Here is a 13,924-nt window from a genome sequence, read left to right as displayed (position 1 = left end):
GAAGTAGCTGTGATAAACCTGCTCCCCTCGGTGTGCACAAGTACAACAATTGAACGGGCAGCCTCACAACTTTCCGACACCGAAACTCTTGAACTCAGCCCGGTCCGCCAACTTTCGCCAACTTCTTGTCCCGCCCCCTCTTGCGGTCGTGATTTCCTTGCCGCGCCTTGTTCTTGTCCTTCCATGCCCGGTCGCGCGCCTGGTCTCCTCCTCCCGGTCCTCCTCCCCTACCTCCGCCTCCACCACCACGTCCCCTCCCTCTCCCACCTCCTCGGCCGCGTCCGCCTCCACTTCCACGGCCGCGTCCACCACTACCGCTCGGACCAGGCTCCCCATCGTCTTCCGCGAGCGGCGCGTTCAGCGGCCGGTTGCCCGAGAACTCATGCTTCGCGAGCATCTGTGCTTTGCGCTTCGGCTGTCGGTCCATTCATCGCCAACGCCACAGGTGTCAGCGAGAGTGGGGGACCGAGAGACGGAATACGTACGTCGCGCTCCAGCATAATCTTCCAGCCCTCGATCTGTTCGTCGCCCCACCCGGTGCGGGCTTTGAGGTCTGCACGCCCGCGAGAGCGCCGTGTCGCTGCGTCGCGCTCAAAGGCAGACGGGTCCGCGATGTATGCAAGTTCGAGGATCGTCTCCGGGTTCTGTGGAGTCTGTAACGGTCATGTGTCGATACTCATGCATTCATGGCTCGAGAAAGAGCAAGAGAAATATGGCGTACGTTGGTCCCAGTTCTTTCGGCTCCACCCTCGACGTCGTCGACGAGATCATCGTCGCTGTCGTCGCCATCGCGGACCCTGATGATGGCTTCTGAAGCGTCATCTTCGTCAAGCTCTTCTTCGATAGCGACAGCGCGACCTTTGCCACCACTTTGCTCGGCTTCGTCTTCTTCATCGGACATCTCTTCAGCGCGCCGCAAAATATCCGCCTTCATCTGCTCGATGAATGACCGGTCTTGCAGGACCGCCTGAGCATCATCACTGTATAATGGCGCGCCACGTGAGCACGAGCCGCAACTCCACACCGGAGGGAGAGGCGCGCAGAAACTGGAGAAAACGAGCACCTGTTCTTTCCAATCCGGATCTTACTCAGATCCATCACATCGTCGTCGAACGCATTCCTCCGGTCCCGCGTAAACGCAAATTCATCCTCCATAGGGACGTTCCCGGAGCCGCCGCTTGCATCTCCAGAATCTCCGGTATCCTCCTCGTGGGCCATAGCCGCATGAACGTCATCCACAAGCGGTGCTGTTTTATCGAGGAGCGCTGTGATGAGCTTCTCTGCGTCGCCCTGGTACGGATAGTCACGGTGTCCAAGCACGAAGCGTAGGTACTGGGGGTTTTCGTCCGGGAAGAGGTCCAGCACGCATGTCACCGCGACGTCGAGTTGCTCGTCCGGCACTACGCTCGCCGCACCCAATCGCCGACCCGACGCCTTCTCCTTGCCTTTGCCCTTTTCCTTAGCATTGCAGCTTGGGTCCACCCTATGGGCCGGCGTGTTGCCCACCCCAAGGGGCACACCCGATGACCGAAGAACGAACTTGAGCACCCCAGGGGACCGCGAGCCCGACGCGTCCGATCCCGCGGCCTGAGCAATCGACGCCTCGATCCAGTCCACGCGCGCATCCTCCGTCCTCTCCATCGTCTCCTTCAGCGTTCGCGTGAAGTCGTACGCATAGTTGTAGTCCACGAGCAGGGGCCGGTTGAGGAATGGCGTGGGCGTGAGCTGGTCTGGATCCACGGGCGTAGCGGGGAGATCGACGAGTCCGCAGACGACCTCGAACGCAGGCTCGGCCTGCGCAACGAGGACAGGCCCGGCGGTCGCGACAGCCGCGACGCTCTCGAGGAGAGTGCTGATCGATATGTGGAAGACGTCGAGGAGCGCGACCTTGGTATCGATGAAGAGCCGCTCCCACTCGTCAAGCTCGCGCTCGCTGGGGCCGAGGGCGGCGAGGGCACGCAGGCCGCCGTAGCTCTGCGCGACGGATGCGAGGCCGGCATGGTACGCGGTAGCGAGGGCGGCCATAAAGGATTTGTCGCGCGCGAAGGCGCGGGAGACGGCGGAAGGGGAGGGGCGCAGGAAAGAAAGGAGGATGTGCGCGGTCTTGCGGAGGCCATACAGGCCATGGGAGGGCGAGGAAAGCAGGGGGATGAAGGCGGGGACTGCGCTTGCGATGACTTGGTGCTCTTGGGCAGATGCATTCGGGGCGCGCACAAAAGCATCAGAAAACAGAGCCTTTAGGCGGGAGGATGAGATGCGGGAGTAGGCGACACTGAAATCTACGATTGTTTGCAGATCCAGCTTCCCCAGAGGAGCTAGACGTTCGGCAAGGAGGAATACAGAATGGCGGATCTTCCGTTCCTGTGAGGAGAAGGCTATCTCTTCGTTCCTCCAAACGAGGAACTTGAGTTGTTGCTGGGCAACATCTTTGACATACGATGCGACAAACGTCTCCGGTCCACGCTGAAGCAGTTGTGAATCGGAGAGAGGGAGAATGCTCGCCAGAGTAGTCAAGATATTCTGTTCTAACTCGGCGGCTTTTGAGGGCGTTTGAGTTGCACGAGCGCGAGTGGAAGGGTACTGGGGAAGGGAGGGGACGATGACCGCCATGCCTATAGAGTGTGTCTGTGTAGGACATGAGTCTCACGACCGTTCATTCTCATTGTGCTCCACCCCTTCCTCCCTCGGAAAATCCGACCCCTCCGATGTCTCCGATGACGACCACAGCGGTGGGGATAAGAGACGACTCACCACCAGCTCGGTGTATGCGCTTGAAACCCTTGGTGAGGCCTAGAGAACAATCCAAATGCCGATTATTTGGGGGAGCTCGATAATGGAAGTCGAGAGTTTTATGGCATGGAATTGGGAGAAAAAGACGTTGCAGGTGAAGTGAGCACCCAACGGCACCGAATCCTGAGTCCGAGGCGGTCGAACTGCCAGGGGATGATGTCAGCGGGCGCCGGCCGGCGCTGAGTTCGAGCCCCGGACCCAGCTGGCAGCCGTCGTCAAAGAGTCGACACCTTTGAGTGGTCAGCATATCATCACTACCCATGCTACTCCCTCGCTCGTGCCAGTGAGATTTACGTACGTCCATTAGAGATGAGTATATGTTACGTTGTGTGTGCTTGGACTGAATCGTTCACAGACTCCGATACTTAATGGAGCTAGTGAAAGCACAGAAAAAGATATGATCTTCAAATACTGGAGCATATCTACTAACATATTTTAGATGCCTTCATCCCTACAAGTGATGAATCGATGGCGTTTGAGTGTTGCGTGAGTGTTGCGAGTTCGCACTACCCATGCACTCGCCAAACTCACGCTGGGTGCTGCGTATTCCGGGTCGGAGAATTGGTGAACGGCTTGTGAACGGCGCCGCAGTTATTACGTCCTTCATTTCACTGATCCTCTTCTTTCACAGGAAGCCAGAAATACTAGGACCTCTCGCGGACCGCATTGATACCGTCCGCATTCATTCGACCGAGACCCTCAGCTCAGCGTACGAGCTAATGGCGGTCCCGCGCGCGCCGCGGAGCGACGTTCATGACCTCAATCTGACAAATCCTCGGACCTTCAGACAGGCATCATAGATCGGGTTACCCGTGACATCGTTTCCGAGCCACTGGCTAAGTCGATTCTTGCGGCTACTTTGACGTCCAGCGATTCGACCGGCACTGGATGATGGCGTCTTCGGTTCACTTATCTGACAGCAAAGTCCAGTCACCATTTTGCACTTTGAAGCCACTGTTTTCCGAAGCAAATGGAGGAGCCATGGGAGCTTTATCTATTTCCAAGGCAATGTGCAGGAGATAGTGGATGTTTGAAATGCTTTGAACAAGACAGCATGGTTCCCTTCCCACCGCCCTGCACCGTTCTCGTGTGCCCTCGTTTTTTTGACTCCTGTCGCCCGTCACTGACGTCCGTTCTTTCGTCGTGTTCGGTTAGATTAGCACCTGACGATGCAAACGCTGAGGGCCGTGCCGTCGCACGAAATGGCCTAGCACACCTCGAGGGCGCCATGAATCGGGATCGGGGACGTCTGGAGTGGCACGCTACTTCCCGGCGCATCCCATCTGCATGGAGTTCCACTTTAACAGCGATACCAAAGGCGGGATCGGAGCGCCCTGTTTCCGCATGCACCTTAATGACGCCGCGGCTCACAACGCCGGGGAGCTCGACGCGGGAGAAGTCTGCGATGAGTTAGCGGGTAAAATCATACGTAGCAAGGTGAGTGGTCCGACATCATCGATGGGAATCTTCTGCCCTGACAGACCGCTGCTATCGATCGTTTCGTCATTTCAGCAACATGGACTGTCTGTAGAAGTGTGACGTCCCGAACGTGCGCTGTAGTGAACGACAAAGGTCCGGACTCGCCGAGGCGCGGTCAGTGTCACGAGAAGCTCGTACGTCAGTCCATCACGGCGAACTTACACACCCGTATCCTTCCTGCTACTTTCAACATGCCCTCGCCGACTATATATCATCGCGGCCGGGCTACTTCCACTTGTCAGACGGTGTGTAAAGGGGGGAAAAGGAGAATAATTACCCATCACACTCCCTTCGGAGTTGGACCTCCTCTAGTCGCAACACCCTGTATTCTGAGGTCTAAACACAAAAAGATAGCACAGTATACGCAAATATCTCGAATTAAGCACCTGCCAGGCTCCTATGTCAGTGTATGCTTACTATGGGTTGAAGAGTCACAGCGCTTTTCTAACTGGCTCTCGTTCGCAGCACGTGATAGCCCGCGACGCGTCATCGTTTAATCTGCCTTCGCGACTCGTCTCTGCTTTCGACCGCTCATTTCCACCCCGCTGTCTACTTTACATAAGTACGCAATATTTTGCTCCATCTGATGTGATGACATTACAGCTATATATGCGCCCGGTGCGTGCTCAGCGAATACGTCAGATCTGATTTGACGGGTTCTAGGAGAACACGGATCTCACAGTTCGTGTATGCGCGCCGGACTCGGACCAGACTTCAACGTCAACCCTGCGGAGTCGGGGTAACCGGTTGAACGGTAACCGGTCTTCAATCGTTTTCAGTGTGCATCCTCCGCATCCATGACATGATATTTGCGCATCTACTAGTGACTTCACATCCGTACGTCTTTCCCACGTATGTTTTACAGCATCGACTTATATACAGTACGGCAACATGCACGGCAGAGTACCTCACACAAATATGTAAATCTTCTAGGCACAATTGCCTTCGGCACAGTTTCGACTCTCAAGCGCCCATGTTGAGGCCGAGTTTGCCAACCACACCTCGATGCACCCCAGGCAGCAGTTGTATGCCTGCCCGCCTTATAGTGGTCCAGGCGAAAGCTAATGTTCTCCGTAGTCCAACAGAGAGGTTCCCTTTTTGAAGGTCTCGGGCCCAAACACGCGCTCGGCGCATCATTCACGATTTCCACGGAGGAGCGTCAGGTCCGCGGCGAAGACCGCAACCCCTCGGGGCTGTTACGCGTCGTCCACGGGGTGCTTACTGCATGGCGGTGTTCTGATCCTCCGCCGTTCCAGGAGACAGGGCGGCGGCAGTCCGATCCTGCATTTCTGGCCCAGTCCCGTCGATGGAGTGGCACACCTGTCGCCACGCTGCAGCCTGGACTGCTCACGTTCCCGTACGCTGGGAGCATCGTATCACCAAGGAAGCACGCCCAGCGCGGCAAGCGCGACCGTGATGGTCGCTTCAACGCCCATCGTGCCTTCCAATGCACACAAGCTCCAATCAGCCCTGACGGCAGGTCCCCGATCCTCGGGGCCCCACGGCCCCACGGCCGCTCGGTCCTAACGCCTTTCACCATCCATCTGCCGAACTCAGTGTCTCCGCCTTCGCACCTTCGCGCCCGCACATTCGTCCAGATCTGCTCCCGGCTCGCATCTCACTCCGCGTGCTTCGCCCAGGAAAGTTTTGGCAACTCGAACCCGGCGCAACACGCAAGGGCCCGCTCGCACGGGTCCCCTGGTTGTGTCGTGGCCCGCCGTCGCCCGACCACCCCATATACCACTCTGCGCTCTCCCCCCCGAGCGGGCCTTGTCCCAAACGTGCTTAGCCAGTTTTTGCCGGTGCGCTCATCTCCGGCGTCGGGTCCTGATATATACTTCGGGAGAAGCCTCCTCCTGCCCTCACTCTGTCGCCACCCATCCTCCGCCACCTCGTCCATCCCTAGTAGCCCAAGTCATGCCAGAAGCACTCGGTGTATTCCTTCAAAGCTCGGTGATATGCGCGATAACATGGACGTTGTGGAGGTCTTTCAGGGGCATGTTTGTCAAGCATCCTCTTGATAACCTCCCGGGGCCGTCGTCATCATCATGGCTACAGGGTAGGTGGTCTAAATATATTCCCACGACCGCTGATTGACTATTGCTTGCGGGTCATCTCTTTCGCTTCAATCCGACTCATTGTAGGGAACCTTCCTCAAATGTTCGACAAGCAGGGGATGCCTTTCTACCAAGACCTCATTCAGAACTACGGCAGTGTTGTGCGGCTACAAGGCGCATACGGAGTGAGTTCTCAATCACCGCCTTGTTCGCCACATCTTTGTTCAATGGGTGCCACTAGCGTAAGATCCTCTACGTATTCGATCCCAGGGCGATGCATAGCATCACGGTTAAAGATCAATACTCGTACGAACAACCTGACTGGTTTATCAAGTACGCGCTTCTGTCTCTGCTCGTCATTGTGAACTCATGCAACGACTGCAGGAGCAATCTTCTGACCCTCGGTCCAGGCCTCTTATCCACGCTTGGTCAGTGCTCTCGATACCGTGCTTAGTAGTGATATGTCAAACTTATATCTTGACCACATGACTTGTGCACAGGCGATCACCATCGAAAGCAGCGCCGTCTGCTGAACCCGATATTTTCCATAAACCACATGCGCCACATGATTCCCATGTTTTACGACGTCGGCCACAAGGTCCGTTCTCCGGCCCCCTGCGGCCTCGTGTCGCGCTCCCTGTCATGGACGCTCACTCTACCTCGTTTCCGTTGCCTACCTTCCGTGCCTACCGCGCCTACGCCGTTACGTACCTGTACGCGCTGCAGCTTCGGGCTGCCATCGACAAGCGCGTGGAGCATGCGCCCGCGGAGATAGACATGCTGAACTGGATGGGACGAACCGCACTTGAGCTCATCGGGAAAGCTGGGCTGGGGTACTCGTTTGACCCTCTTGAGGAAGACGTCACTCCAGATGTGTTTGCGGTGGCCATCAAGGCATATGTGTCAGTCACCTCTCCATTCACCCCCTCGCCCATCTACCCCCGCCCTCTCCACCGACGCCTCGCCCCTCACATTGCTGATCTCGATGCTTCATGTAGCCCAGCGCTCTACGCACTCTCTGTATTCCGATGGGCGATGCCCTACGTCTCGCACCTCGGCACGCCCGCCTTCCGCAGAAGGCTGATGGAGTGGATCCCCTTCAAGCGCTTGCACAGGCTCAAGAACGTGGTTGATACCATGCACCGCCGTGCCGAGGAAATCTACCAGGAGAAGAAAGCGCAACTCGACAAGGGGGACCAGGCGCTACTTCTGCAGGTTGGCGAAGGCAGAGATCTGATGAGCATACTACGTGCGTAGGCGCTACCTGGGTATACGTCACACTTCGCCTTAGGCTGACCGCCTCGCACCACTTGCAGTGAAGGAAAACACGCTGGCATCGGCAGAGGACAGGTTGTCCGACGAAGAGCTTATTGGGCAGATGGTGTACGTGCATTCGCGCGAATTGCAGTGTCCTTGGTGGGCTGATTGACTCTGAGGTTGCTTTGTCTCCTGCAGCACGATGTCCTTCGCGGCCATGGACACGACCTCGAACATGCTCTCGCAGATTCTGCATATTCTTGCACACCGACCGGAAGTCCAGGACCGACTACGTCACGAAATTCTCGAAGCGACCTTCGGTGATAAGGACCTCTCGTACGATGAAATCTCTTCACTCCCTCTGCTTGACGCAGTATGCCGCGAAACTCTCCGAATGTGCGTATCGCACAGTTCTTCTTGGGCCACACTAATGGACGTCCGTCTCGCGCTCCCCAGGCATCCGCCCGCGACGTTCATTTTCCGAGAGTGCGTGCCCACCTATCATAGCTTTGCTGCCACACCTTCGAATCCACTGACACTCCGCTGCCTACCTAACCCCCATCCTGCTCCTCCGCCGCTACCTCCGCCCCCGCCTCCAGAGCTCAGCGAGACATGATCCTCCCACTCGCAGAGCCTATACGCGGTCTCGACGGGTCGATAATGACCGAGATCCCAGTCCCCAAGGGCACCGTCGTACACGTCGGCATACTCGGTTCCAACCTGAACAAGCGGACGTGGGGAGAAGACGCGTGGGAGTGGAAGCCGGAGCGGTGGCTCTCGCCACTGCCTGAGGCTCTCTCCGAAGCGCATATCCCGGGTATTTACTCAAACCTGTGAGTACTTGAGTTCTCTATCTTCCGCTGCATCCCCGCATTTCCGGTAGCGCGGCACACCGCTCGCGGGCCTTGGTTTTCCTGGGATGGTTTGAGGTTCGGAGCTCTGCTGCCGGGGTGTCCACACGCGCGAATCCCATGCAGAGCCCGAGCCCCGGCTCCCCAGCGTGCGCCGCGTACCGATCTTCCAGCCAATGGCCCGAGCCCGTCGCAGCCTCGCGGTCCGCTGGGCGTTCCCTCATCCCTGACTCGTCTGCGGACTTTGCGCTGATTCGTGGACGCCCCCTGCAGAATGACGTTCATCGGAGGAGGAAGAGCATGCATGTACGTCCGCCCCCGCGCTTCCATTCGCCCGCCGCCTTGGAGCTGACCTCCGCCCCGGGCTTTGCAGCGGCTTCAAGTTCTCCCAGCTTGAAATGAGTGAGCGGTTCTTCGCCTTCTTCCCTCCCCCGCGCCCGTGCCCCGCACGCCTTCTCTCTCCGCCGTCCGCCTTCGCGTTAATTGCACGCCGCACTTCCTCGCGCAACGTGGGCTGATACACGCTCACGCGCCCATATCACCTCGTTCCCGGAGACGTGGCGATGTGGCACAATGTCTGCGTCTGTGGGCGGGCGGTCGGGCGGTCGGAGCGGACGTGCATCTGCTTCATGAGACGTGACGCTGACGGAGCCCCCTCACCCCACAGAAGTCATCCTCGCGCTACTGCTGTCGCACTTCGTCTTCGAGCTTTCGGACAAGCCCATCGTCTGGAACATATCCGGCATCCGCTTTCCCACCGTCGGCGTCCACGGCGTGAAACCTGAACTCCCACTCAAAGTCTCCCGTTACGCCCCGCCCGCGAAACCGACTTCGACCTCGACTTCGACCGCCGCCGCCTCGTTTGCGACTGCACCCGCGCCGCCCGCGGTCGCTCCGGCCTCCCCGCTCGCACACGCGTGGTAGAACCGCTGCCAGGACGATTCAGACGAGCCGCGGAGCACGCGCCTGCCGATGCGGTTCACCGCGGCCCACGCACGCCTGCAGACCACGGCACCCGCGCCGCCACGCGCGCGCACTTTCTGCTCCTTCTCTCGCTGCTCCACCCTGCGCTCCCGCGCCCGCTGACCGCCCCGTGCCGATCGCTGCGCTCCCAGCATGACCCGGGCCAATCGCCTCCCAGGAGATACCCAGCCTCTGCACCTTATCCCTTCGTTCTCGTTCCCGTTGCCTTTCCGACTCCCACCAGTACTCCCGCATATTCTCTCGAGCCCCTTCTCATACGTTCTCCTTGGTTTGGTTCGCAGCCCGCAAGCACACAATGTATGTACCGCACTCCTCGCACTCCCGTACGCACTCTACGCTGCTCTGCATCCGCCTGGCCCGCGCGCGACCAAAAGTCCGAACACACCGGGATAGTCCAACGCGCGTTCCGGCGAACCGCGAACGTACTCATTCATCTCCCTCTCTCCCCCGCGGCTCAAGCGCCCACGCCGCACGGGCTGTCGGATTAGAGATAACGTTCTCAAACGCCGCGCCGCTCATTCCCCCCAAGCTGGCCGGGGGCCCACCTGCCCGCCCCATCCTGGCAGCCACCGGGAGCTTGAGGGGCGTGGCGCGTGTCTCCAAGGCAAGCCACCGTGCGCTGCCCCGCGTCGCACGCGGGCGCGGGGGTGCCGTACGGATCCACCGGGAGAGAAGAGAGGTTGCCCGAAGCGGAAGGACAGTGCGCGCGCAGGTTCAACGTTCAACGTGGGCGTGCGACGTCGGTGCGTGTGGATCGCGGACGTCGTTCCTGATCATGGTGGTCATGGCGCCTCGCGCGGGTCGGCGGGGATTGCGCTCGTCCCCATGGCCCGAGGCCCGAGGCCTGAGGCCTAAGCTAAGGAGCCGAGCTCGCTCGAGGGCCAGCTATAGCTGGCCAGACCTGACGCTGCCGCGGGAGGTGCGCCCACGGCTGACAAGTGCATATTTTGGTTGTTTAGTGCGCACTTTTTTTACGTCGCCGGCGCAAGGTGTCACGCTCGCTAGTAAATACTCGATGCATGATCCGCGGATCTGCAAAGCGCTCCCGCGGGGGACTGTGGGCCGACGTCGGCTACGCAGTGTGGTACCACACACTAGGGCTGCTCAAGGTTGGACCCAAACCCTGGCTGGAAGTCGCCGAGTGGGCACGACGTGCGCGCGGAGCGATGACGATGACGGTCAGAGTCATCAGCCAGCCACGGCGAGCGAACGTCCGGATCCCGCAGTCCGAAACAGAATAGACTACATAGATTGTGGTACGGCGCATAAATACAGTACAACCATGGTGTAAAGCGAACCGTACGGCCTCGCTAGAACCCCCTCGCCATTGCCAATCTGCCCGCATCAGATCGCCCGACCGACGCCCGCGTCGGCCTGATGGACCCATGGGAGAAAAGGGATGCGGCAACTGCGAGAGACTGAGTCATGGCATGGGCGCCTGCTCCCAGTGCTCCCGAACCCCGGCGGATGGCTCACGGGAAGGTGAGGATGTACTCCTTCATCTCCTTCTCCCAGCTGCACCGCGGGAGCCCATTCGTCGCCTCGACGCCGCTGCCCCCACACGTCTCCTCGAGCAGCGCGTGGACCTGCTGCATGATGTTTCGGAGGCCGGCCTTGATGTCGGGGCGCCGCTTGTGCAGCGAGACGTCGCGCAGCCGGAGCGGGCTGCCGGAGCTCGCGCCCGACAATAAGTTCGGCACGGGTGCGATGACCTGCAGCTGCGAGTCCGAGGTGCTAGGGGGTGGTGGCGCGAGAGACTCAGATTCCGAATCCAAATCGTGGCCAGAGGCAGAAGGAAGACCGGAGGCAGAGGGAAGGCCGGAGACAGAGGGAAGACCGGAGGTAGAAGCAGAAGCAGCGCGAGGACCAGAGCTTGAGCTAGGAGCGCCAAGAGGAGATGCAGGTGCCGCCTTGGTGTTCTCGTTCCCGAACGTGATGCCAGTGGTGCGTTTGCTTGGGGGAGGTTGAGGGGCGAAGTTAAAGCCATCCGCGCGCCGGGGAAGCATATAGCGAGCAAAGAGTCTGCTGGGGGAGATCTCCCGCCCACGGAGCGCACCCGAGCCAAATGGATAGACAGATCCAGGAGCAGGATTGGCACTCGCCAGGGATCGCGCCCAGGAAGCAGGGGGCGGAAGGCCACGGCGCGCCGCCCGCTTGGGATCCTTGTCCGCGGCGTCGAGCACGGCACGCTCGACGGCGTCGTACGTCTCTGTGCCGGGAGTGGAGAGCGCCTGGAGGAGGTGATACGTCTCGTTGAAGGCGATGTAGCGCAGCTTGGGGAAGAAGTGCACCATCGACCCTGGCGTCCCGCAGACGATGGGGCAGTTTGGGTTTGGGCAACCGTTAGGTTCGCGGCCGGAGGCGTCGAGGCATTTGCCGTGGAAGTAGTGGGGGAAGATGGCGGTCTCCATGCCGTGGTACGCCTGGTTGTTGTATGCGTCAAGGATGGGGGAGAGGTAGGTGAATGTGGTGGTAGGCAGGGGATGGTTGGGGATTAGGTCGGAGATCTGGTTAGCCTGTGGGACAGACGATTCGATATCGCTTGAGCGTTCGATGTGCACACGAGAGACAGGATTGCTTACAATGTCGCTGAAGACGATACGGATGGGATGTGTGTAGTTTCTGAGCCATGCATTGGTGACGCCGACGATGCAATCGCCTTCGCAGGCCAAGACAGTGACCGGCACCGCGAGGAGGGCAAGAAGTGTCGTGAGGCGCATGGCGACTAGTACAAAGACAGGAAGGTGTATGCTGGAGGGTGTATGCTATGGGTATGGTCGCAATTCGTCAAGAACTGCGGGGCGGGGTATCGGAGGGATGGGGGAAGGAGACAAGGTGTGTGCTTGGCCAATGGCAATGCGGCAAATCCGTTCGGCGGGCAAGTCCAACTCGGCCCGCCAAAGACCTGCCCTCGACATCTCCTCGATGATCAACATGCTCGCCCACGAGGCCGAGCGGCGAGCAGCACATCCATCAAGCTTCTACTGCGCTCAACGATGTGCCTCATGGAACTTTTGGGGAGACCCTCCGGCAGGTCACGTCGCTGACTGCGTCGTCGGCACACACCATCTCTTCCCTCGACACCCATCTTCATCGTCCTGCACTTAACGGTGAACCCAAGCAACATGGTCGAGATAAGAGACGAGCTCGTCTGGTTTATTACCGGTGCGTCGTCCTGCCCTGACTCGTCCACCTCACTTTCCCTGACCTCCTCCGTAGGCTGCTCCTCCGGCTTCGGCCACGAACTCGTCCTCGCCGCCCTCGCGCGCGGCGACTGCGTAATCGCCACCGCGCGCGACCCCGCCAAACTCTCCTCCCTGCCCCCTTCCCCCAAACTGCACCTGATGCAGGTCGACGTCACCGAGGGCTTCCCCTCCCTCCAGCGGAAGCTCACCGCGGCGGCGGAGCGCTTCGGCCGGCTCGACGTCGTCGTGAACAACGCGGGGATGGGCGTGCGCGGCTTCTTCGAGGAGCGCGGGTCGGACGCGACGCGCGAGCAGTTCGCCGTGAACGTGTTCGGGCTGCTCGACGTCACGAACGCGGCGCTGCCGCACCTTCGCGCGCGCCGGAGCGGGACGATCGTCTACCTGGGGAGCAGGTCCAGCTGGCGGGAGACACCGGTGCGTGCACCTCCGCCTCGCTGAGCATTGACGGACGTTGGAAGCTGACGCTCTGCCGTTGGCTCGCCGGGGTCTTGTTGCGCGCCGCCGACGTAGTCCGCAGGTGAGCGATCTTGCTGCGAGGTCGTAGCCGTGTGTATGCGGCCGGTCCTGACGCTCGCGTCCTCCCTCCCCCAGGCAACTACTGCGCCTCCAAAGCTGCTGTCCGAGGTACGCTTTCCACCCTCCTCCCCTTCCCTATGCATTCGTCTTGGTTATGAACACTCCTCCCTCCCCGCACAGTCCTCGCCGAATCCATGAACGCCGAAATCGCCCAGTTCGGCATCCGCAGCCTCATCCTCGAGCCCGGGGCCTTCAAGACTGGGGTCATACCGGGGAAGATCCCCGACCTCCCTCGTGGACCTGCAGGCCCCATCGCGGACTACGACCCTTTAGCTGACGCCGTCCAGGAAGCAGCCAACAGGATCAATTTCAAGGGCGACCCCCGCAAAGCGATGGAGCTCCTCGTAGACGTCGTCAAGGGCGAGGGCAAGGCGAAGGGCAAGAAGTTCCCGCTCCACCTGCCGTTGGGCGTGTTAGGGGAGGAGGGCGTGAAGGACAAGCTCAAGATCATGCAGGATGTCTTGGAGGAATGGGGACCGATTATTCGAGACTTGGATTTCGATGCGAAGGACTAGTACTGCTACATTGCATTTCTCTTTCATGTAGCTTGTACGTTTGCATTAAGTTTCCAATTGACGGAAGAGCGCATCACAGTCGCCGTTTGTTCCCAGTAAGACCAATCATATTCGATCGTCTACCGAGCAAAAGAGCGCACAATTACCGAAACAACCAGGCCTCGCCGATCAACAAGCAGACGTATGTATGAGAGCTATAATAGGATACA

At 59.5% G+C, this 13,924-nt stretch overlaps 4 protein-coding genes across 4 annotated transcripts; 2 read left to right on the top strand and 2 right to left on the bottom strand.

The window, feature by feature from the left end:
• Window positions 1–94: 94 nt before the first annotated feature.
• On the bottom strand, window positions 95–2,610 carry BXZ73DRAFT_41763 (uncharacterized protein; the record flags this gene model as incomplete). The annotated part of the gene is made up of 4 exons (XM_048018833.1): window positions 95–415; window positions 486–653; window positions 722–980; window positions 1,064–2,610. The coding sequence occupies 4 exons, from the start codon at window positions 2,608–2,610 to the stop codon at window positions 95–97; spliced, it is 2,295 nt and encodes a 764-aa protein (XP_047881296.1).
• Window positions 2,611–6,186: 3,576 nt separating this feature from the next.
• On the top strand, window positions 6,187–9,358 carry BXZ73DRAFT_41616 (cytochrome P450; the record flags this gene model as incomplete). Its single annotated transcript, XM_048018803.1, has 14 exons — window positions 6,187–6,328; window positions 6,414–6,511; window positions 6,568–6,659; window positions 6,711–6,754; window positions 6,827–6,924; window positions 7,053–7,228; window positions 7,325–7,575; window positions 7,643–7,709; window positions 7,782–7,979; window positions 8,040–8,069; window positions 8,183–8,416; window positions 8,708–8,740; window positions 8,808–8,836; window positions 9,102–9,358. The coding sequence occupies 14 exons, from the start codon at window positions 6,187–6,189 to the stop codon at window positions 9,356–9,358; spliced, it is 1,749 nt and encodes a 582-aa protein (XP_047881295.1).
• Window positions 9,359–10,890: 1,532 nt separating this feature from the next.
• BXZ73DRAFT_88218 (uncharacterized protein) lies at window positions 10,891–12,138 on the bottom strand (the record flags this gene model as incomplete). Its single annotated transcript, XM_048024869.1, has 3 exons — window positions 10,891–11,049; window positions 11,494–11,934; window positions 12,001–12,138. 3 exons carry the CDS (start codon window positions 12,136–12,138, stop codon window positions 10,891–10,893), a joined length of 738 nt encoding a protein of 245 aa, XP_047881294.1.
• Window positions 12,139–12,543: 405 nt separating this feature from the next.
• On the top strand, window positions 12,544–13,715 carry BXZ73DRAFT_98201 (NAD-P-binding protein; the record flags this gene model as incomplete). Its single annotated transcript, XM_048027627.1, has 5 exons — window positions 12,544–12,583; window positions 12,638–13,038; window positions 13,135–13,141; window positions 13,216–13,248; window positions 13,321–13,715. 5 exons carry the CDS (start codon window positions 12,544–12,546, stop codon window positions 13,713–13,715), a joined length of 876 nt encoding a protein of 291 aa, XP_047881293.1.
• Window positions 13,716–13,924: the final 209 nt, after the last annotated feature.

This window comes from Epithele typhae (assembly GCF_022376455.1).
Source record: "Epithele typhae strain CBS 203.58 chromosome Unknown BXZ73scaffold_6, whole genome shotgun sequence".
Taxonomy (NCBI): Eukaryota; Fungi; Basidiomycota; class Agaricomycetes; order Polyporales; family Epitheliaceae; genus Epithele; species Epithele typhae.
The sequence above is the reverse complement of the archived record's forward strand: the minus strand, read 5'-3'. Positions and strand labels throughout refer to the sequence as shown.